Below are 24,799 nucleotides of genomic sequence, written 5' to 3'. Positions count from 1 at the left end.
CTTGAAAGCTAATGAATGCGAAACGCTAATTTAATTAAAGTGCAAAAGTTAACGACCGTGAAAAGATCCTAATTGCTTTTGCTAATCTTGTTGCGTGCTTTTGATAAATAGCGTCGCAATCGCATGGTACACGCCATCGTATGAACTCAGATGACTGATAATAAATTACAGGATTATGTCGTTATATCCGTAATTCGAGAAAAATACAGATTAAATTATTACGCGTTAAGCACATTGAAAATAATGATTATAACAAACGAGACATAAGATGGAGTAAAAATAAGTATTGTATAATGTCTCAAATCATCAAATTAATAAAACGTTTAATTGCGACGCATATTCTCTTATTATAATTTGATTAGCGATGTATCTTTGACATAAAATATGTCAAAGAAAATTAGAAATAAATTATATCAGCGGTATTTTTTTATCGAGTAGGAAGGAGCTTGTTTATTTTTTATTTCAATGAGATAATTTTAATAGAATTCATATTTTTATCGCTAGAATTTCGTAGACTAATATCGAAATGCGTAAAATATATTGATGTTAATACAATTTCAACCTTCGTTGCAGTCAGAATCGAATCTGTTCATTTGACTTGAATTGAAATGCGATGCTAACATCGCGTGTCATTAAAGTGTTTTCAGGAAATCGGTATAGGAACCATCTTCAAGTATGGTCCGCGCCTTCGGATTTCTCTAGAATCTCTTGGTTGTCTGCCAAGGATTGTTAAATCAGATCTGTTGATTCGTATATACGTAATATAATCTAGATGTATTAATACGTAACGTGGTGCAATGTCAGCCGTCTATTTATCCGTTTATTTGAATTTTGCATTTTCCACCGGAACTTTCTCCGCGGTAAACAACTCGCCTCTAATTAATTTGCTTCGTGATCTTTCTTCTATCCGCTGCGAAATAAGATTTAATCTTTTTCTTTTGGCTCTCTTTTTTTTTTGTATACGGAAAGATATTGTAATTCTCTTCACTGTTCTCTTTCACGGCGATAAACATACAATTCAACCGTACCCCTTAAATTTTTTTTAGACAATTATCTTTCTCCTCTTCTGTTGTTTCCTTCTTCAATAACAATTCAATCGTAATACTTTTTATTTTAATTATCGTGGAATATTTTTTGCGATTAAATGGTATTTCTTTTTTATTAAAAAGAAGATGAAATCAAATAAAAAAAAAAAAGTTATAATCTATTAGAGTTGATTGAATTATATTATATGTTGAAGTTCTTTGCTGGATTCTTGCGATATTTTAATAGCAGAAAAGTTAATGGATATAAGTAATAATTTATTCTTAATTGCTTAATCGATTAGTAAAATAATAGTTTCATGAAAGATTCATTTTAAAAGGGCTATGTTTCTCTTCTCACAGAGAATACGAGCATTTCAAGGTTGTCCCAAAATTATTTTACGAGACAGAATTTCTCTCCCTTGAGATGATTTATCTTTCATTTCCAGAAAATTCATTTCGCAGGGCTAAAACATCTTTCTTGAAGATTGGCTTTTCATGAAGCTATTATTTGAATCGAACGTAATTAAGAATAAATTATTAACTCTTTTGCTATATCAAGAATCGCAAAAGTTTAGCGAATATTTTTCGCCGAGCAGCTTTGAAGTATCATAAAAACAGAATTGTAAATACATGTTGGAAATTCTTGTCATAAATAAAATTTATAGGAAATAATATTAAAATTGTCCTGAATCCCTTAATATTTACTATTTATTGTATTTACTTGATTATAACATTAATTAGCTCATTTTACTATTTTTCGACGATTTATAGCTGTTGGTCGAATTCGCCTTAACAATCTAAAATGGGTAATTTTGGCCTTGATCATCATTGTATTAGAAAGCTAGAATACGTATGAGTTTTGAATAAGCCAGTAGACTTTTAACAATTAAAATATATCTGCGAAAGGTGTATTAGATGCGATGAAAAAGAAAAATTACCTCTAATAAAATATAAAAATTCTATCACCTGCGGGTTTTACGACATATACCACTACGGCAATAATTCCACAGTAAATAAATTCTAAAACGCCGTAAAAGCGTTCCTTTACACGACGAGTGAGTAGCGCAATAGACATCAGTACTTAAACCGCGTTATAAAAAATAAAGTATGTATAATATATGATGTGTACTATATAGGATTTTTTAATTATGGTCATTTCGATGATATTAAAGGTGATACTGATACTCAGAATTGGGGAAAAATAATTTGCGTCACTCGTTTTATTTTTACTTGGCGGTTATTGATTTTAATATTCTTCAGATATTACCTTCTTCGATTTTTTTTTATATTAAATATCTCGTGTATTGAGAGAAATAGAAATAATAAATATATTAATATATTTTACTATATAATAATAAATATATTAAATAATAAACTAATAATAAATATATTAATATATTAATATATTTTATATTTTATTAATAAATATATATAAATATATTTGCGATAATTTCAATGTCTCTTTTTTTTTTTTAACTTTAAGCACAAGATGTGAATCAGTGCTAAGTGACAGATATCAAATATTTAATAATCGTTTTACGACACATGTCTTTTATCGGAAGAGAAAAATTTGCATACGCAGAAATCCCGTAGAAAACTTATGCACTCGCGGGCATCGCTCGTGTGATAAATCCTCATTCATAATAACGCGGCTGCGTTTTCGCGGGCGACGAACGAAGCGTACGATTGCGGTTTCGCATGTATCGCTTAAATTCCTCGGCGTTGACTCCGTCAAGCCATTTGGCATTGCCACGCGCATCTGGTGTGCGATTTTGATTAACGGCACAGCAATGGCGGTGATTCTTCAGATCCGGAAATAACGCGGCGAAAATCAAGTCCGATGCACCGGTCTTTAAATAATCTACTGCGCAGTAAAAAAAAAAAAGAAGGTTGTGAAAACCGTGCGATTTTGCACGATGGCTTAGGTATACCTTTTCTTATGTAAAAATTATCGATTGATTTTTTTTTTCAAAAAATGTAACATAGTTTGTCAATAAATAATTAGTAGAGAATCGAATTCCAGACACAAGTTGTAGCACATTTTACGATGTAATATTTACGGTATGATTCGAAAAAAAAATTCGTTCATGTAAATTTATATATATTGCGAGAGAGAATATTTTCACGTATCGGGCATCGTAATGTACAATATAATATATCCAACGAACATCAATAAATTTTTTTTCGACAACGTATTGTCATACGGTGATTCGAAAATGATTATGTAGTAAGGTAGATAATAACGGAGTTAATCGATTGCGAGATAATCGCAATGTGAATTCGCGAAACCATTTGAATTCTCGACCACGTAATTATAGCCTACTCATATTCGGCTGCTGGCTTACTATTTGGCGATCATTCTGACCGGTGGAACGTAGATTATTGCATGGCTGTGGTGTTCGTGTATTAAAACGATCGTACAATGGCGTAACCGATGCAACCGGGATCAGATCTCGCGCCAACAACCAATCTCGCGCGAAATCGAAGATGATAAGATCATCGTTTTACTGTCAATCAAGCAACGGGGGGATTGATGATCGATTTTTTTAACGACATCATAGATTGATGTTGACGTTGATATGGTGTGTTGATATAACACAGCGATGAGAATTCAAAGTTCTATCTAATATCTATTTTATGTATGGAGCGATTTTATATTGGATTTGTTTTAAATTCATATTTATTAGTACAAATTATTTTTATTTGTAATTACAAATATATATTTTCAAATTTTTTTATTATGCTTTTCGAGTATTGTAATATATTCAGTACTTTAATATAAACAAACTTTATCTAATATGAGAAAAATAGTGTTATTATTATTTTTTTTTAAGTTTATTAATTAATATTAAATTTGTGGTCTCAATAAGATTAATAAAATATTATGAAATATTTTATCTTTATTTAAATTGATTAATATACGTATGTATATAAAATAATTTTCTTTACAAGTTGCATTAATAAATTAACATTTTGAAATATTTGATCTAAAATACGAAAATCACAAATTTGAATCTTTGCGGGCCAATAAGAGTCATCACGGGGTAGCTGTGCGTCATTTTCACAAAAATTAATTTTTTGGTTGATTCTACGTTGGCTCTTGTTGGCTCGCAAAGATTTAAATTTGCAATTCTCACATTAGAGCCTCATTAATTTTTTAACTTATTAAAATACGAAACTTTTAAATTTGCACGTGTCGCTTATTAAATACGAGAAATAAAATTAGAATAATAATCTTGATCTATAAATTTTATGGTAGAAATTCATTTCCATCTATAATATATTTTTTATCGTATAGGACTTTATACGCCATTGCGAATGATGTGGGGATAAAATCATCCCCTTCTTTTATTACTCGATCTCATGATCTATGCCACTCGATGGGCAGAAATTTTTATTAACTTTAAAGAAAATTATTTACGCTCGAATTATCAATTCTTATATTGTATGTTAATTACTTTTTTTATATAGATTTGAACACATACACACAAATACACATATAACATATTTTTTTGCTTTTTTCTCTCTATGAATTTGTTTATCTTTTTTTTTTAAATTTCAAGTCAATAAATCTTTTTTTTTTTTTTTTGGCAATGCAAATGTATTATTATTAATATTGATATTATTAATAGAATTAATATTATTAATTGAAAAAATTAATATAAAATAATTTTCAAGAACGTAGCGATTAATATTGAATGCACTTTACAATGGCAATTGATGAAAATTGCGAGATTTTCTTCTTGTCAAACGATTATTAATAGAGATCCACATTAACTGAATTTCCTTGAACTTGCAATTAGGATATGATAGATCGTCGTAATCGATGTTGAAATCGTCTTTCCGCGGTGGACCGCATTATCTGATTAATCAGGAACTTTGTATGATGGAGCTTATAACATTCTAAAGTTAGGCAACTGTGACAGATGGAATTAGGATACATTGCAAGACGGTTTCACATATTATACATATCATTATACTTTCGATTTTTATCCGAATTTTTAATCCGAAATATTACAAAAGCTGATAAAATAAAATTATGTTAACGATATTTTAAGAGATAAATTTTCTCTTTATATGTTGAGAGATATAAAGAACGTTGTCTTTATATAAAAATACATCTTTTGTCATCGGTATTGGAAAATTATAATTCTTAAAAAAAGGGTGGTAACTGCTTGTTTAATTTCTTAAAATTTTATAAAAAATGGAAACTATCTTTATTAACTATTTTATAAAATCAGTACATTGTTTTATTTGAGAATCTTTATTTTCAAGAATTTCAATTCTAGTTTACCCTACCGTGATATTCTTAAGAGAGAGAGAGAGAGAGAGAGAGAGAGAGCAAATCGTAATTATATTCATTGCTTTGAAATTAAAAAATCGCTGTCAATTATCTTCTAAAGTAGGTTTTGTCGCGAATTTTTATGCTTCCGCTCGCGAGCGCTGAAATAATCTTTACGGAGGCGCAGGTGTGGATTCGCGGCGAACAGCCTCAGGTCACCTAGACCCGATGCTAAATCCGCTTGTCGGTACAAGCAGACAGGTGCCAGCCTATGTCGAGCCAATCTTCTCTTCTATCTCCTCTTTTACTCCTTACTCTGCTTCGCGTGCCGAATAAATATAAACGGATACGCGACGGCAAGCGATGGGTTAAAAAAAAAAAAGAGAAACGAATACAGAATTATATTTGTTCGATCGTTCTTTACGTACGAAACGATCGTTTTATAAAATTGTCACGTCAATTTTTCCGATACTTTGTAACTCTGGTCGACGATATTATATTGATAACGTTTTTTTATTTCTTTTACAGGAAAACAAAATAAATAAATAAATTTTTAGATTAAAGTAAAAATATATTGATGTTAGGTCATATAGCGCAATTTTGGATTTGTGCGTTGCGAGATAAATAAGCATTGCTGGAATATCTAGTAAAGAAGGTCAATGTATTGAATTATATTTTACTGTTAAGTCCGTTCGCTTATTTATGGAAAAGGGAAGGGATGTTAATAAACGGTTTTGCTTTTCAGTTGCGTCTTCCATTGGTATTGTAATTTCCGTTGAATCATCGTAATGTGATAAATCCTTTTCTATTATATGAAAGCTTTTATTCGGCTGATATTAATTTGAAAAAAATATCTACAAAAAAATGTCCGTGTGTAATTATATATATATATATGTGTGTGAATAAAAATATTATATCGTTACGTTGTATCGAGAGAGTAGAAAAAAAAAGTTCATTTTTTTATATTACAGAAAATATATAACGCATATATATAAGTGTCTCACAAATTTCTTTTTTTTTTGTTTTACGTTAATAAACAAAAAATGTTTCAGTAATCTCTTTATGTGTTTTAAAGATATGCCAGATACAAATAATAGAATCTTTTCTTATGGCGCGTTTGGGAAATGTGATATATCTTGTATACTATATCGTATTTGTCTCTTATATGTTTTGATTAATTTAAAAAGGATTATGAGTTCATGTCAATCAAACTTTATTGCACATAGCTGATTCGTAAATAGTTCTCCCTTTCTGGGCAAAAAATTCTCGCCGTTTCTAGGACATTCTGTATATCGATTAATTCAGAAATAGCTGCAAAAGCGCGCTTAAAACTCTCGTATAGAAAAAATTTTCTTTATGATAGATTTTCATCTATCGTGAAATATTGTATTTATGTCATATCAACTCAATATTTGTCAGATCGTTTAACGATCGAGCGTCATCCGAATGACAACAGAATTTTAATTGAATAATTTTATATACTTTTTGAGTTATTCTTATCTTCTACATACCACTCCATTATCTAATGTTTTTTTACTTTTATCTAATTCTTCTAGCTATTCTTCTTGCATATAACAGATGTTATGCATTTTTTAATTATACTCATTATCGTAGAAAAATTTCTTATCACAATATCGTCGATTATTGTTTAAACCCGCGTATGCGTTGCCGTGCTCATCTTTGTCTACGCCTTTGTTGTTGAAGCTATTACGACGGTCGCATCTTGCGAGTTAGAACGAGAATGCGCTTTATTTTCAGACAAGGTACGCAAACACTTTGCAGCCAATGTGGAAAGCCGGTGATTCGTCTTTTAATAGTACGTTGCATCTCGGCAACAAGAGTCGCTGTCCGCGGTACCTATCGGTATACTGGGTGGCCCGAAAATGTCGCTTTGTTTGACGATGATATAATAGCGATGTTGGGGCTGCGGCCGATCGTCTCACTGTAAATATAGATTCGTTTGTTTGTGATCAAATCGACCAGTTATTGACCGGTTGGAAGTCTGACAGTTTACACATAGTAATCGAAATAGCAGTTCGATGTGATCCCTTTGTGCCAAACAAAATTACTGTCACTACAATAATGTGTATTAGGACTTTGTTGTACGCGGCTTTCGTGATTCTTTAATTTTTCGATTACGTTTTGATAAGCATACTATATGGATATTTTTGACTCTACTTTAACCAGAAATATTATTACAAGATACGACGAACAATGGAAATTTATACAGTATTGTAATTACAAACACAATAGCCCTTCTTTGCAACTTTAATTGCAAATTTCTCAAAATTCTGACGCGATGGAGCAATTTCGAAACCGAATTCATGTTCGGCGTCGAAAAAGCTATAAAAAACGACTAGTCCCGTTCCGGTATTCGAAAAAAAGTTCAGTTTTTGTTGAACGGTGTTATTATATAGATTTACATAAACTAATTTATTTTTATTTTCATTTTTATATTTAATAAAGTTTTTTTATAAAATTATATAAATGTACAAAATTATATAAATGAAACTAATGTTACTAATTAGTAATTGACGAAAATGTTAACCTATCTATACAATTAGTAGTTAACGAAAATGTAATCTAATAATTAATAATTAACGAAAATGTTTCAATTATAGAGATAAATTATTTGTAAACGTTTTGATTAAAAAAATAAATAAATAAATAAATAAATTTTTATTAAAAATAAAACACTGATATGCATTTAGTTAATGGAAGTTATTATATTACAAGTTTGTCTTTCGATTTTATAACTGAATTATTCTAGAGTGGAAAATATTGTACCATTGCTATATTTTATTTATTTTATTATATAAGTATAATAATATAATATTAAAATTTTATGGTACACAGTCCTTTATCACGTTCCTTTTACTTTACGAATATTATTTGAAAATAGAAGTAGTTATGACTGTTATGACTGTTAAACAATGACGCAAGGTAAGAAAAGGGTGCGATCATGCGTGGTCGCTACAACGCGATGAACGTGATTGTGTTAGAAGCATATTCATGATTGCCAACGTAAATCAAAGTTATGGAATATTCAGAAAGAAAAATCGAGTTTTACTAAAATCCACATTTCAACTGAAATCTATTCGAGGAAATTCATTGAACAAACTCAGGCTTGAAAAAAGAAATCTTTTATTAAATATATATTACTAATTCATGTATATTTTTTTCTCTGTATTAATAATGCATTAAAATTGATATAATTGCATCGCTTTTGACAGATCAAATATATTTTTCATTGATTTTTTTCTCATTTCTTTGTTTACTAATTATTATATTGCTTTTTATATAATTAAATTTTTTATTTTTTTTTCACTTTTTGCAAAATAATATAAATTTAATTTATACATATAAAATTATAATTGTACGATATTTTTCATTCATAAACAGTACATTATAATAAAAAATTGGTAAAAAGAATAGTTATTTTATAGATATTACTTGAAATCTTAACAGAAGGGATGATTGTATCATATAAAAACACAATTACAATGTCATAATTGGTTTAATTGATCCTATTTCTCCAAATGATTCGTTATGAAAATACTTTTCACGTTACGGAAATACACTTCAAGACTACCAAGCCGATAAAGCGGAGTCGTGTAACATTTGTACATTTTTCTCGAAGTCATCGAATATTGCTGGATTTGTGATGTAAGATCGCGTATTTTTTACTTGACTCGCAGTATGTATCTTCTTTGCTGTCAGTATGTTGAAAAATAAAACAATTTAATACTTTTCACACAGAAACCAGCGATGTCAAGCGTATCGTTTTATACCCCGAGGCTTTCCAGATCTTCTCTCGTAAAATTCTTTCTTCCTTCTATTATATTTTGATATTGTAGCTATGTGCTAATATGAACAAAATATTATCCAAAAGATTTAAAGAGAAAGATATATCATTTGCTGACAAAGTGTTCAATGTTATATCTCTTTAAAAAAATAGAAAAATAGTTTCTTTCATTTATAAACTATAAATGTTCGATGACTTCAAGAAAAAATGTACAAATAACTGTACACTTAACTTTATAAGAAAAAAATTTACAAACGTATAATTTTATTTTTTCTGATCAATGTAAAACGGGAGAGGGAAAGACATTTTATTTATTGATTATTTTATTTTAATAGTTATATATATGTATATAGAAGGAAGAAGGATATATATTAAATTAATACTTTCTTCTGCTTTAATATTTTAAAGTATTTCTCCTTCTTCTTTGCTAGATTATGATATAGATTGCTAATAATTGTTTTATTTAATACGCATAAATTATGAATTGTACTTCCTTGCGTTCTATATATCCGTTCTAATAATCGGGGAAACGGGTTAAGGAAAAATCGTGAAGACAACGACGTCATGTAGTCTGCGCGAACTTTACTAATTCACAGACACCCTGTGGTATTCAGAAGATATTTGTTGTGACAAAAAAGTTTTATCTTCGTTAAACCAGCGCGTGCTTCGCGAGTTGAAATTTATTATGATACCTGACACAAATTCATTGCGATATTATTTCTTTTTTCTTACGTTTTTTCTATGTTTATATAAAAACGTTTCTTTAAAACTTCATATAAAAATTAAAACTGGAGTATCTATCAAAAAATTCCATGAAAGTTTGTAGAAAATTTCTATCGCACTTATTAAAGTTTAAGTTAATTTTAAATGTGATAAAAGTTATTAGATAAAATGTTAGATGTATGTTCTCCGGTTTCTATTTTATCTTTAGATTTCTTGGCCGATTTGAATTCGCGAGCTTTCCTAGATAATAATATCGTAGAGATGACTGTAAGTTTATTCCCATAAACAATAAGCTTTAGGAATTTGAATAGAGAAATAGGATAATTTTAATCTTTATATAAATATGAATTTTAATATTTATATAAATTAAATTCTGGAAAAATAGATAATAGAATTTTGTCTTTATTTGTTTATTTGATAATAGATGTCATAAATAAATTTTAGAAATTTTTATTAAAGAAAACGTTTTTTAAATTGTTCGAAAAAGTAAAAAAATTATTTAAATCAATCGCATATTATATTTTTTTTAAATCATGTTATAGGAAGAATCTGAAGCTTCTCTCATTTGTTATCTTCAAAAATCTTTAATATAACTTATTAGAAAGCCTATGAGAAATTAATAAACTCGATTTAATCTTAAATAATTAAGATTAATATAGATTAATTTTATATATAATTTTTAAAAGTGGGATATTAAGTCTTCTTTATTTAATTTGACAATAGTTATGTATGATTTAACTGCAAATTCGATCTGGTAAGCCCAGGTAGCTGCTCGGGCGACCGCCCAAGGCGTGCTTGTCTAAATATAGATCATTAATTCTACGTTTTCGCCGGTTCTAAACTCGCTACCGTCGCGTGTCCCGGCTACATTGACAAGTAAAATGTCAGTCTGCATCGGCTCGACTCGACAACGTTTGCCTTGAACTCGTGCGCCCTGCCACTTTTAATCCCCTACATTTGATATTTGTCTATTTTAATCGTATATTATAATTATAGAACAAAAGAAAGCAGTTTTATATTCTACAAATGTATATACATAGAAATAACGTAAAAATATATAAGGGAAAGTAGGGTAAAACCGGATACTTTTTTCAATTTGTCTTTCTACAAAAAATCTGAGAGTGAGAAAAGTTTCGTCGACCTTAGTAGTCTTTAGTGAACCTTAAACTATAAGAAAATAAAACTAGTTACCGAAAAAAAAAAAAAAAATTTTTTTTTGGTTGCCAAGAATAACAAGATTTTGTAAAGAGGTCAAAGTACCCGATTTTATCCTACTTGTAGGATAAAACCTGATACCCATTTAAAAATATGCAAAACACTGTGTAATTATAAAATTTAGATTTAATTTAATTAAAATACAAATATATAAAGATGTATTCTATTGATCAAAAATCACAGACTTCCTTATTTAACTTTTTAATTTTAGGGGTCTCAAAAAGCTTTCTTTTCCAAGTGTCAGTTTGCGTTTCCAACTGTTTCTTGTAGGGAGACAAAGTTGGGATAACAGTTCTTTCTCTTTTCATTACATGAGATGTGTAAATACCCGATTTTGCCCCAACACAAGGAAAGTAACAAATACGGTGGTTGTTTATTCCGGCGTACAAAGTGCTGATTCAAACTAATACTCTCTGATATGCACAAAATACATTGCTGCATTTACCGAAACAGATGCCCTATATAGAAAAAATGCCCGACAATTTGATTCTTGCCTTGATATCGATTTTTTGAGGGTTAAAAACTTTGAACCTCTATTAAAAAACGGTTTGTTTTAAAATAATGATGACGCCAATCTACAACTACTGACAAAAGTTAGCCATAAATAGCAACACTTATTACGAAAAAAACAGAGGTACCCGGTTTGACCCGCCTATCCGGTTTTATCCAACTTTTCCCTATTATTACATTTTTAATCCTCTTTAAGATCAAAAAGAATCTTAAATCATGTTTATTGTATAATTTATGCAACTAAATAAATTTAATTTCGTGAATTTTTATTTTAAATTATTTCCTCTATCGCATAAAAGATTTGCATTAAAACACATTAATTGTTATGCACATATTTTTATATCTTTTTATAATGAGTTTATTATATTATTATTTCTTATCATACAGAATTTCTTATCATTTCAGAATATTCTCATCTTTCTTTTTTAATGCAGTGTTAGAATCAATTAATGTATTAATTATTTTTAATATACATTTAATATCTATTATTTTTTTTTGTCAAATAATAGTATTTTTATTATTAGATTCTCTATAAATATATTTATTAATTTTAATGTGTATTATTTTTCTAGCTTATTTACACTAAAAAGTATATTTATTCGCGTGAAAGATATATTTTCTATAGCCAAGGAAAGAATAAAAAATTCTGATAGTTCAATAGTAATTGGCATGAAAGATTATTTGTTAAATAAATAAAAGGCGCGGAAAAGGAGAAGGATCGATAACATCACGTGTAATATCACGTGCGTGAAATACGAGAAGGCAAGCATCAGGTGAGATCCCGCCAGGACGAGTTTCATGGTCGCTATAAAAGTCCGTGGGAAACGTAAATCAGGGGTCGAGGAATGGACCCCGGGGACCATAGAGTGCGGAAAAATTATTGCCTACCGGGAAAACTGAGTTCGGGAGAAAGTTTGTAACCCGCAATTTCGGATCGACTTTCACTCTTTTCTGTACTTCTGATAGAGACGGGTATCGACATTATATTGTATATGCAACAGAAAAACAGATTTGTTTATAAAATTGATTAGTTGGCAAAATAATATGATATAAAATTAATTGTGCATTATAGGAAGTTACTTACGTAAAACTGGCAATAAAAACAGCCATACACTGCGAGTGTGCTCGTATATTTATTCAATCTAATTCACACATAAGTGTTTGAGAATTTGGAAAATATTTAGTATTTTTATCTATATTTTTAGCAAAACGTAATTTTTTTTTGAAATAAATTTTATAAAAAGATTTCACAGAGTATATTAAATTTAAAACTCTAAAATTTGAATTTTTGTATCTTTTTTTTTTTTTATGGAAAATAATTAGGAATTTTATATTTTATAAAGTTTATGTAATTTAAAATTTAAGGATATTAAATTTTCTAGTGAAATTGAGTCAACAATCATTTTACTATCAGGATTTTAAGCTTACATATTTCTTTTCTAATAATATAAGACATAATAAATAGGCAGATTTTTTGTGATAATTTCACGTAGGATATTGAGCGATCGATCATTTTTAGCGAGAATATTTTTTTCTACAAGCACGTCGTTTGCAGAAGCTTTCCTTTACTTTTGCTCCGTCACAACCCAAAATTGCGTGCGACCCGAGAAATTCGCTGGAAAAAGGAACGATCTGTAGCTGTCGAGTGCGATCCATTACACTTCATTTTATCCTCGGCTCCTCGGCTCTCCCTTTTTCATGCTCCAGCCATCGTTTGATCTCTCGAGTAAAGCATGTCGGCGGAATAAACGATTGCCACTGTGCACAGTATAATATTGTTTCTGTGTCCTCAATAATAATATAATTCTCTCTTCATATCAATTTTTGTAGGACGTGTCAAGTACCGACATTCTTTTTCTTTCTGGCATTTTTGAATAAGCGAGATAAAACGAAGAATTCACAGATCAAATAAATATTGTAGTTATATAAACATCCTATTATATATGTTAAATTTAAGATAAAAGTAAAAGAACTCTTTATTTATGAGATATAATATACCTCATAAGATTTTAGATACGAACATATAAAACTTTTAATGTTAGATTTGACATATAATAGGATAGAAATCCTTCGATTAATTTTGGTTGCGATAAATTTTGTAAATCTTGGAGTTTCAAGTTTTAAAACTCAATTCTTTGCTTTATCGTATCATTTCTTAAACTTGCACGTCAGCATTTATCGCAGCTGCGAGTTTCAAAAATATATATTGCGGTAAGATAAAATTAGTGGAAAATGCATAAAACAAATTATGAAATACATGTGGGAATCAGTGTAAAAAGATGAGACTGTCAATAGGAAATATTTTGCGTATGAGGAATTATTGAAGAACAAAATGAGATGTTTAATATAACTCGTCAATAAGTTTAAACACGAAATAACTCAAAACACAATGTTTATATCTCTTTAGATATAGAGCTACCATGTAAATGAGAGATTCGCGATAGATTGGAAGGAGAGAAATAAAGGGTTCTTTTACTTTTATAAGATAAATATACATATACGCTATTGCTTATCTATATACGATTTAGAATAATATTTTATGTTAATTGGCTGATGATATAAATTTTCTTTTCAAACATTCAATTTTTATCTCTATCAAATATTTCGAAAGAGAGACATTTCAATTTTATGATTATACAGGCTGTCCCATTTTAATCTCCTCCGGCAAATATCTCAAAAACCAAGCCCGGAAGAGAATAATGTTTCAGACAAAAGTTGTTTGGTTTCGAGGGGGCCATAAGATGGTACCATTGGTTTGACCTTGAAAAATCATTTGAAGATCATGTGAAGGTCAACTTTAGAATCTTAAATAGAAACCCCCATTTTTTATTTAATATTCTTGTAGCTGACATCGAGAGCTTTCCAAAACACTATAATTAAGTATTTTTTCATTAAGTACTTTTTGAGTTATTTTATATTTTAATCTGACATATTTTGATATAAAAAATAAAATATTTCGTAAAATATTCAGTTTTCGATAATTTTACCGTAATACTTCTATGTACAGAATAATAAGACAAATTAATTAGTGCCAAAAAAAAAACAAATAATTGTTTAAAAAAATACATTGTAAATAATTTTCTTAAAAACAATTTTTTTTTATATACTAATTGATTTGTCTCATTATTCTGTACATAGAAGTATTACGGTAAGATTATCAAAAACTAAATATTTTACGAGATATTTAATTTTTTATATCAAAATATGTCAGATTAAAATATAAAATAACTCAAAAAGTACTTAATCAAAAAATACTTTCTTATAGTGTTTTGGAAAGCTCTCGATGTCAGATACAAGAATACTAAATAAAAAATGGGGATTTCTATTTAAGATTTTAAAGTTGACCTTCACATGACCTTCAAATGATTTTCCAAGGTCAAATCATTGTCACTATCTTATGGCCCCCTCGAAACCAAACACAACTTTTGTCTGAAACATTTTTCTCTTCCGGGCTTGGTTTTTGAAATATTTGCCGGAGGAGATTAAAATGGGACATCCTGTATATTACAATTACAGCGATGTTTATATGATCCGTTTAATAGTAAAATTTTCACTAATGTGGAAAAGACAACAGAAAATCATAAGCATTCTACTCTTGAGAAAAAAGCTCGCATTTTCGCATCGTCGCCGCAATCCTAGCGGAACGCAAATGTTCAAGCACGTCGCAAACTCGTCATGAGAACAAGTTAAACAGATAGCTACAGGCTCGCTGTATTTGTTCGACCGTGTGTTTACGCTATCCGATATACGGTAAATATGTAAATGGAGCTGGACTATTAAAAACCTTGTGGGTCAGATATGTAGCGAGTCACGTGTAACCGTGGAAAAGTTTTACGGGCGGACATTCGCACGGTTGAGAAACGAGGACGGACCGTACCTTTTACAGTTGAATTCTTCACAAGCACGCCGTGAATTATCCACATTCTCCCATTTCTCTCGCTGCGACGCGAGCAATAACGTTGGTTATACATAATTTCATCGTACCTTCTGAACATTTGGCCGGATCGTTTGGTTAAATCGTCGTCATTTTGTGTCGCTAACAATGCCTGTAACAATGTTTCGCGAATGTATCTCCGTTGCGTGAAGTGGTCTGTTTGTTGGGAAGATAGAATATCTTAAGATAAATGAGACTAGGAGTTTGTGAAAATCCTTCTCTTACGCGAAACATAAGATTTGCTTGGAATTTATGCATGATAAATGAATAAGATTGCACGAGTTTAAAAATCTTTCTGTTACGCAATGTATGATATTTGCTTGGAATTATATTGTACATAGAAATATATTTTAATTTCAGAAAAATTTTTCTAGATTTTTCACTCAATGTCTTAATATAAAGTTATTCAAATTTCTCGTTTTCTAGAATTTATAAATTTAATGACTTTGAAATTCTGCAATTTTGTTAATTGAACGATTTATAAACTTTTAACACGGTTGTATTTTAAAATGTTAGAATACTCGATTTTTATTAAAACATGATTTTCTAAATGTTTTGATATTAACAGGAAAAAATATATATTATTGGAAGAATAAGTAATTAAAAATATGTATAAATTTCAGTAATGATATTTAAAATTTTAATATGTTACATATATTATGGAGCAATTGGTTTAAAAAAATTTTTTTTATCTGTTTCAGCTACGGTGACATGGTTCCGAAAACGATTGCGGGAAAAATCGTCGGGGGTGTATGCTCCTTGAGCGGTGTCCTAGTGATCGCTTTACCGGTACCTGTTATCGTCAGTAATTTCAGCAGAATATATCATCAAAATCAACGCGCTGACAAGCGAAAGGCGCAGAGGGTGAGTGCACTTTAGACATCTTTTAATTTGTACATACGTAATTGTAAGAAATTTTCCCAAACTCTAATATATTCATAAATTTTAAATAAATTTTATATTACGATCATATATTCCTTTTTTTTTTTTTTTTGGATACATTTTGTATCAATTACTTTTGTTATATACAGGGTGGGGCATTTATATTGAGAAACCTAAATATCTAAAAAATAAAGCAAGATAGAAAGAAATGTTTCGGACAAAAGTTGTTCGGTTTTAAGGGGGTCATAAGATGGTGCCATTAGTTTGACTTTGAGTTTTATTTTCTTTACACCAATTGATGTCTCTCATTTTTTGAGCTTAAAATATTAAGGTAACATTATTGCAAAATAAATAATTTTATTTAGATATTTATAGATTTTTATAGTTTATGTAAAATTATGTCGAAGTAAAGTAATAAAATAAAGCATAAAATATCTTGTAAAAACTATTAAACTTTTGGCCTTCATACTTCTATAACTTTTTATGCAGAATATTGCAAGGAATTGATTTATGTAAAAAAATTGGGGTGCTTTCATTAAAAAAAAACAATATTAACATTGAAATCTCCGAAGCGCCTCCACCCAAGGCTAAACTAATGGCACCATCTTATGAACTCCTTAGAACCGAACAACTTTTGTCCGAAACATTTCTTTCTATCTTGCTTTATTTTTTAGATATTTAGATGTCTCAATATAAATGCCCCACCCTATATATATATATATATATATATAAATTTAATTTTCATATGAAATTATTTATCTTACAATATCTTGGCGTATTTATACATAATAATTTTATGTACGGCACTTCTCAAAACGTTATCGTCTTCTTCTCACGTGTACGACGCGCATCTACAAATAGCTGCGTTACTATTCACACGAGAAGCATACTTTATTCTGGTACATTCTAAATATCGATACTTCTGGATGTTGTCTTTGGACTAAAAACTCGCTTTGCTGCCTCAGGGCCGCTTCATAACAAAGTCGCTAACAAGGCAGATCGCCAGAGCTTTTATTACTGTATCCCAAAAGAGGAATGGAATTCAATAAAAGAGAATTTATGCTAATGTCTATCTCGTACAAATTTCAGTAGAAATGTGGATATTATGAAATATAATATTGGGTGATTGCATAAGTTCGTGCCCGATTTAAATATAAACTTCAATAGATTATATTTTAGAGATAACACTTTTATTAATCAATTATATAGTCTCCATTCTTTTCTACAATGGTTTTCCAACGATCTATAAGCTTGTCGATTCCATTTTTGAAGAAAGAACTTGGTTTTTCTCGAAAAAAGTTTGTAAGGTGGTTTTCGACAGCTTCCTCGGAATTGAGATTCTTGCCATTTAAACTATTCTGCAAAGACCGGAACGGATAAAAATCTGAAGGCGCAATATCTGGAGAATATGGCGGGTGCTGCAGAATTTCCCATTGCGACTCCTGCAGTTTTCCTGCAGCTTATTCCTTTCAGTCAGGAGATGCGGCATCCAGGTATCAAGCTTGGAAATGTATCCAAGCTTTTTTAAATGACGAAAAGCGGTTGAATTATCGATGTTCAGCCTCTCAGCAATATCCTCAGTTGTAATCCTTGGGTTTCTTTCCACTAAGGCATGCACAATGTCATCATCAATGCCAGAAGGCTGTCCAGAGCGGGGTTGATCCTCCATGTTGAAATCACCATTTCGAAATCTGCCAAACCACTTTTTGACTGTTCGGAGAGCAGGAGCGCGGTCCAAATAAACGCTTTGAATATTTTTTTGTGCAATCCCAACACTCACGCCTTTCCGAAATTCATATAGCATTACATGCCGCAAATGCACCGTTTCGTTCTCCATGTTTAATGATTTCTCTTATGCACAAATGGACTTATCTGAACAATGTCTGACGCTAAATTGACATAAGACAACGTCATCTATTCGGTGTAAGCAACAATTACCACACGAAAACAATAGAACTCCGCCATGCAGTAATTTAATGCCATCTATGAAAATCGGGCACGAACTTATGCAATCATCCAATATAATCTATAACTGTCTAATAAAAAATATTATATTAAATTCATGCCGCGTAACATATTTTATCATCATTGATCAAAATCATATAATAATAAGATCGAAGATCTCTGCAATTCTGTCTCTTTCCCTGTACAATAAATTTTAGAGCATTTACATATATTAAGATTGAAAATGGACTGCAATCTGTATTTATAATAAACATATGGCAGTCATATTTGCAATGCCAGTCAATTATTAGCTTCACCTGATTTTTTTAGAACGATATCAATAGTATCAGCCTAGTAAGAATTTGCACAACGTACGTGAGTTGACCTTTATACAACAATATCAAAGATGATTAGCTACGGACCGAGTATATAAATTACGACCGACATTCTCGAAGGCGAGGGACTCTCGCAGTTTTCGTATCCTCCCCCAATATCGACGTTTCGAAGATATTTCTTCCATTACAGGGAGGAAGCGGCGGGTCCCACTCGGGTCGCAGTCGATGACACGTTAGCTCGTTTCGCATCGTCGTTCCCACAAGTCGGACGATTTATTTTCACCCACGTGTAGTCCGTAACTTCGTTCCCGTGGCACAGTTGTGACTATTTAACCAAACATCATCGCTTCACGAACCGATATCATTGGGAAAAAAGGAAAACAAATTATTTTAAAAAATTTACATTTTTCTTTACTCCTTTAACTTTGCGCGACTCTCCTCGAAAGCCCTGCATTCATCATGAAATTCAGAAAAGATTGAATTATGTATTTTCGATTAAAATTTAATAAAACAATTTATTATTGCAATTATTATAATGCACGAAAAATGTGTAAAAAAAACAAATCTATAATTTTTTTATAATTTTTATAGTTTCGACAATCAAATGTTCTTCATAATGGAATCACAATTATTATTAAAGAAATTTTATTTTATTTAAGCTACATTATAATATAACAATCATTTGAATAATTTAATTTTTTTTTTTTAATGTGAGAAGCAGATCATCTTTTTCACGATTTCTTAGAAACTTTCTTATAGTATCATGAATAAACATGAACGGTTATTCTCGCACATTTGCTTCGCTCCCGTGACACGATTACCATTTTTAGCATCGACATTTCGGCAGCGTATCGATCGATCCATAAAAGGAATTCGCTTTGTTTCGAAAGATAGAGAAGGAAAAGATCATCGCCTCGATTTTCGCGTGAAACCCTGCGTCTACTCATAGTCTCTCAGGCGGAATATCATCCTTCGCTCGAGATATATATATATATATATATATATATATATATATTTTTACGAGAACTCGCGAACGAATGTGCGAGTGAGATTTATTCCGAAAGGCGAAAGTGATGTTTTAAATCTCTCTCACGCGTACACGAACGAACGATTTATTTCCACACGTGTACGTTTATGCGTCTCCACTTTGCTCGTGCCGATACGCTTGGGACGATTTAAGTAGACATGGACGACGCGTTTGGATGAATCTCGCGGACAAGAAAGATGGCATCGTGGCTAGCCGAAAAAGGAAGTCGGCTGCGAATCTCCTAAATCTTTTCTGTGGGTTTGATTTCGCGAGAATACACCATGTTACGAATAAAAAAGATTTAGGTCGCAGTTATAAATCGAATGATAGAATTTATTCCGACTTGTGCGAAATTATATCGTCGAGCGAAATTTGTTTTTAAGAAGTAAATATTATTGAATAGAAGAGAAGATTAATGATTTTATTTTTAATATTATTTATTATGTTTCTTTTTTAAATATTATTATTTTATCTATACGTAATTTATTATATTTCGCTTTATATTGCAGAAATTTATTTCGATTGAGAATCTTTTCATAGATTTTTTAATTATATAGAAACGAATTTTTGAAAATATTGTATTAATGCAATTTTTAAAAATCATTTATAAAAATTATAAACAAGCGTATTTTTAATGGTTGCAGGATAGCTATGTAGTGAATAGTAGTTTCATAAATGAAAATTGATAATTATATTATAAATGAAATAGAAAATTTGATTATTTTCGGATTTCATTCAGGATTAAGAATTCTAATTTAATTTACATATTACAAGCAATACTTCTGTCTTTTTATGCTCTCTCTTTTTTTCAATCCGTTTTATAATTTTTTAAATTGTCTTATATGCGAAATTACAAAGTTTCGAATCGTTTGATTTCGCGAAGGTCGGTTCGCCGATGCCGCGTAGATCTGCATTGCAGATGCAGCCGCATCTACATATGCATGGACACGTTTGTTCCGATTCTAGCTCTCGGACAGCGATGGATCTTTCATCAGGTTTCTTTCCTTATCGCCATATCGACGTTGGAAGCTTGGTATTGTTCCTTCTCGTGACGCTTTCGGGATCTCGGTGTTGCGTCTCGTGCATCATAATAAAATCTTAAGCATCGTATAGGGTATTCCAATGTTATTGAGTAATATTTTGGAAATCAAGTCTTTTTGTACAGTTCGATACAGAAATTCTTTTTCTTTCCCGATAGATCTTTGCCTTAGAGAAATCTTTGTAGATTTTACTGCTGTGAAGCAGTGGTATCAACGCAGAGTACTAAGATTAATTGAATCTAAGAATTACAAATTCCGAATTGTTCTTAGAGATTAGGAGAACTAACAAGGTTGAGAAGGAATGATGCAAGTATGACTATTCAACGAATCGCTGCCATTATTCTGCTTATTTCCATGATTCGCGACGTTTCACAATTGTTCATTACGTATTCTATGATTTTCAGCCTCTGCGATTATTCTCACTGAAATAGCGGTAACAAATCGATGATAGCAGGTGATAATACATCAAAACGTACTGAATTCTTATCTAAAATTTTATGGGATCAATGTGAAAGTCTGAGGAAATGAAAGGTAGTCACTATTAATTTTGTACGGATCATATATTTTGGATATTATTTACATTATGCAGAAAAGAAAATTTGCAATATAATGTCAGATTAATCGCGATTGTGTTATATCCGCCAAAAGTTTTTGCCGCTCCAAGAAGAGAATCTTTTTTAGGTAAATACGCATAAAAGATTATTACCTCATCGATTTTATCGCCACTTAGACACATGTCTAGGGGAGGTTCCTCTGAGTAATTCGCCGCGAGAGAAAAGTGGGGGAAAGCATTCCTTTTAGAAGATATGACAGATTAAAGTTTGACAGCTTTAATGCTTTCCCTCTCGGCTAAATTTAATGCTATTGTAAAGTAATATTAGGAAATGTGAAGTTTGCGTATTTGTTGTAGGGTATACATGGAAAAAGTATTTGTTTACATTTACGGGATATAGGTATATGGTATCATAGATATTTTGTCAATAATCGATTTCACCTATTTCTCACAGTTCGTTAACAGCTTTAAATATGTAACTACATGAATTTTTGTGTCATGTCTTCAATTTTATTTTTAAAACTGAAAATGGGTTTGGGTTAGGTTATATCTTCCGGAAGTGGAGTATAAACGAAACATTGATAACGCAGACAAAATTTTACTAGAGTATGATAAAATACGCTGAAATCGGTTTGATGCCTTATTCAAAGCTTTACAATTAATTTTTTCGAATATTTTGGGGAATTTAATGTTATATGTCAGATTTTACTTTAAGATGGTTGCAATTTTTAATTTTACATATTTATCTAATTTTTAAAATTTATTCGATTCGTGTTTGTTAATTCATAAAGTGGATGAATTTGTTAATAAGTTTATCAGACATATAATTATGCATAATAAATAAATAAATATGCATTATCTATGAAATAAATTAAATTGATAAAGATTACAAGAAAAGGAAAAATTTAGAATTATATTAAATAGAAATCTTTTTATACCCGATTCACATTACTGAGGATTAGAGATTAAGCTGTAAGATATAATGAAGTTGAGCAAGTATATTGAAATTTGAAGTTTGTTTTATTACGGATAGCTTGCGATGAAGCAGCTTGGTTGTATAAATATACTTGCAAATGGTCATTTACCTTTAGCTTCAGTTAACTTTACAAATAGGATTGATTCCGATAGCTGGTGCCTGAGAGAAAAACGATGGAAACTCGTAAAAGCTATTTCAGCTCTTTCGCATGCGATTATTAATAAGTCTCGCCAGTTAACAGCAGCAACTATGCAAATTATCTTAACGTGAGACAAAAATTATGGAAATTTTATCGCTTTTATTTTGCGACATACATTTGACATGAGACTAATAAATCTTTATAATATAAACAATATATTTGACACGAGACTATAATAAATCTTTATAATATAAAAATTTATTAATCTCATGTCAAATGTATGTCGCAAAATAAAAAATATATATTATGTATAAATATAATAATAATATTATATATTTATATATATTTATATTTAGATATTTAATGAGAGTCATACATATATTTTTATTGGTTTTAGTCTAATATAATTTTTTTTTTTAATTTCTTTGCTTTTACACGAATTCTCTTAATCAATTTAAAATTGATCTTTTTCTTAATGCAATTTTTTTATTATCTATTTTTTCTATTTTTTTTTATCTTTTTATTATCTTTTCTAGTTTTATTTTCTATTTATATAACTATTTATCTATCTTTTTATTATGTGCAAATAAATTTATTCTACAGCTTCAAAAATAACTTCTTTTCCAATTTTGTACTTGTGGTTATCATCTTTTTGTCTTTATTTTTTATATTTAATTGAAATTGTATCTATATTATCTCTCGCATATACAAAACTTTCGTAAATTGATTCTAGGTTCGCAAGTTAATCGTTTGTTTGTAAGGAACGTTTGTAGATATATAGAGATGCGAGTATCTCTATTATCCCTAGTTAGATTTTTTTCTCTCAAAGTGACCACCGACTCACCGCCTTCCCTTCTTTTGCCCTCTCAAAAGCAGACGTGCAGCTAGAAAGAAAACGAGAACGTGTGGAGCATCAGGCGTGCTAAGGGTTCGTTCCGAAAATAGACGAGGAGGATGAAGGATGCCCGCGAAAATCTTGACAAAGCGGGGTCGGCAAAGTGATAATTATTAACGGCAACACATTAATTTGTTAGACTGCGATTTAAGAAGTGCTAACTAGAAATATTTGTGGATAAATCGAAAACTAGATAAAGAAAAACGGAGATAAGAATACTGGTTTCAAATTTTCAATTTTTTAAATTGCTTCTCGTTATATGTAAGCGTGCATTTTCGTGGAATATTCTTTTTTTCGCGCCCGCTTTCAATATATATTATATAGATTGAAATATATATTACACACACAGAGATTGTATTTTTTTAAAAATTTTTAAGCTTGGATATGTCAAGAGAAACGTCAAAGTTATTTCCTTTGCTCTACAAACTTGTGTTAAATTTCATCAAAATAGAAAGATTTATTGATTAGATGTCTCGATTTTATTGATTAGATGTCACATTTCGAATTTAATATCTTCATATGTTTGTGTGTGAAATCTTCCTCAAACACACTTGTCATCTCACTGTTTGTGATAATATTATTATCGATAAAATTCCGAGCTAACAGATAAAACGGATTGATATCTAAACCTGACATTTTTAAATAAACTTATTTGTAATTAATTTATTTGTATAGTTTTGTTAGATAAAATTAAATTTTTTAAATAATTTCTGTTAAAATGCATCCAAATTTTTTTGTCAAATTTACGAGAGTATTTCTTGATGATTTCGCAAATCTATTTCGTGATTCGTTTTTAATCGAGTCGATTTAGGGATAGGAAGCGATAACATATAAAAATAATCGCCACATTTCATGAGCTTTCACAGAATGCATGTTACTTCTCTTTTCAACGAAGAGAAAGATTTTCTGTCGATTGATTCTTCCGATCCATTCGCAATGTGCGATTAAATCATTGACGTCATTGGCCGGCTGTCGAAGTTTATTACGCCGTTTCTTTTTCACTAAATAAACAGCCGCGCGTGATTGCAGCAGCGGCGATCGGTGCGGTCGCGGTTATATTCTTAACGCTACAAACAATTCGACCGCGTTTAGATATTTTAATCAAAATTGCTTCGTTCGACCAAACATGAAAGAAAGCGAAGTTCTGGTTTTTTCTTGGTCCTTTTTGCATTTCTTGATCGAGATTAAAAAGAATTTCTTTTATCTTTATCAGCAAAAGTATCGAGATTAAAGTCAAATATTTGTCTGTACTAAGAAAAAATTAAAACTCTGGATTTGAAATAGTATCGAAATTGAAATTATTAAGCGTTACTGTCAGGATAAATTTTTTGTTTGAAACATTGTCAATTTTAATTTGCAAACGCAGATTAATTTAAATTATGCGTTTTATTAAAGGCACATTTAGCTAGAGCTGTAGAGATTAGCGAACATTATATATTGCGTTCCTGGAAAATCCGATATTAATTTCTTGCGAATAACAGTAACGCTGAGAGTATAATGACGATGATATTGTG

The 24,799-nt window shown here is 30.2% G+C and overlaps 1 protein-coding gene across 1 annotated transcript in view; it reads left to right on the top strand.

The window, feature by feature from the left end:
- Positions 1-23,293, top strand: part of LOC138939668 (potassium voltage-gated channel protein Shal) — a 49,872-nt gene extending 26,579 nt beyond the window's left edge. Inside the window, exons 2-3 of the mRNA XM_070307690.1 lie at positions 16,196-16,358; positions 23,267-23,293. Of these exons, the coding sequence (XP_070163791.1) occupies positions 16,196-16,358; positions 23,267-23,278 (175 nt within the window). The 3' untranslated portion in view covers positions 23,279-23,293. The remainder of the gene's footprint in view (positions 1-16,195; positions 16,359-23,266) is intronic.
- The last annotated feature ends 1,506 nt before the right edge of the window (positions 23,294-24,799 follow it).

Source organism: Polyergus mexicanus, unplaced genomic scaffold, assembly GCF_030449975.1.
Source record: "Polyergus mexicanus isolate NDT 795.1 unplaced genomic scaffold, iyPolMexi1.0 SCAF_15, whole genome shotgun sequence".
Classification (NCBI taxonomy): Eukaryota; Metazoa; Arthropoda; class Insecta; order Hymenoptera; family Formicidae; genus Polyergus; species Polyergus mexicanus.
This window is presented reverse-complemented; position numbering and strand designations above follow the sequence as displayed.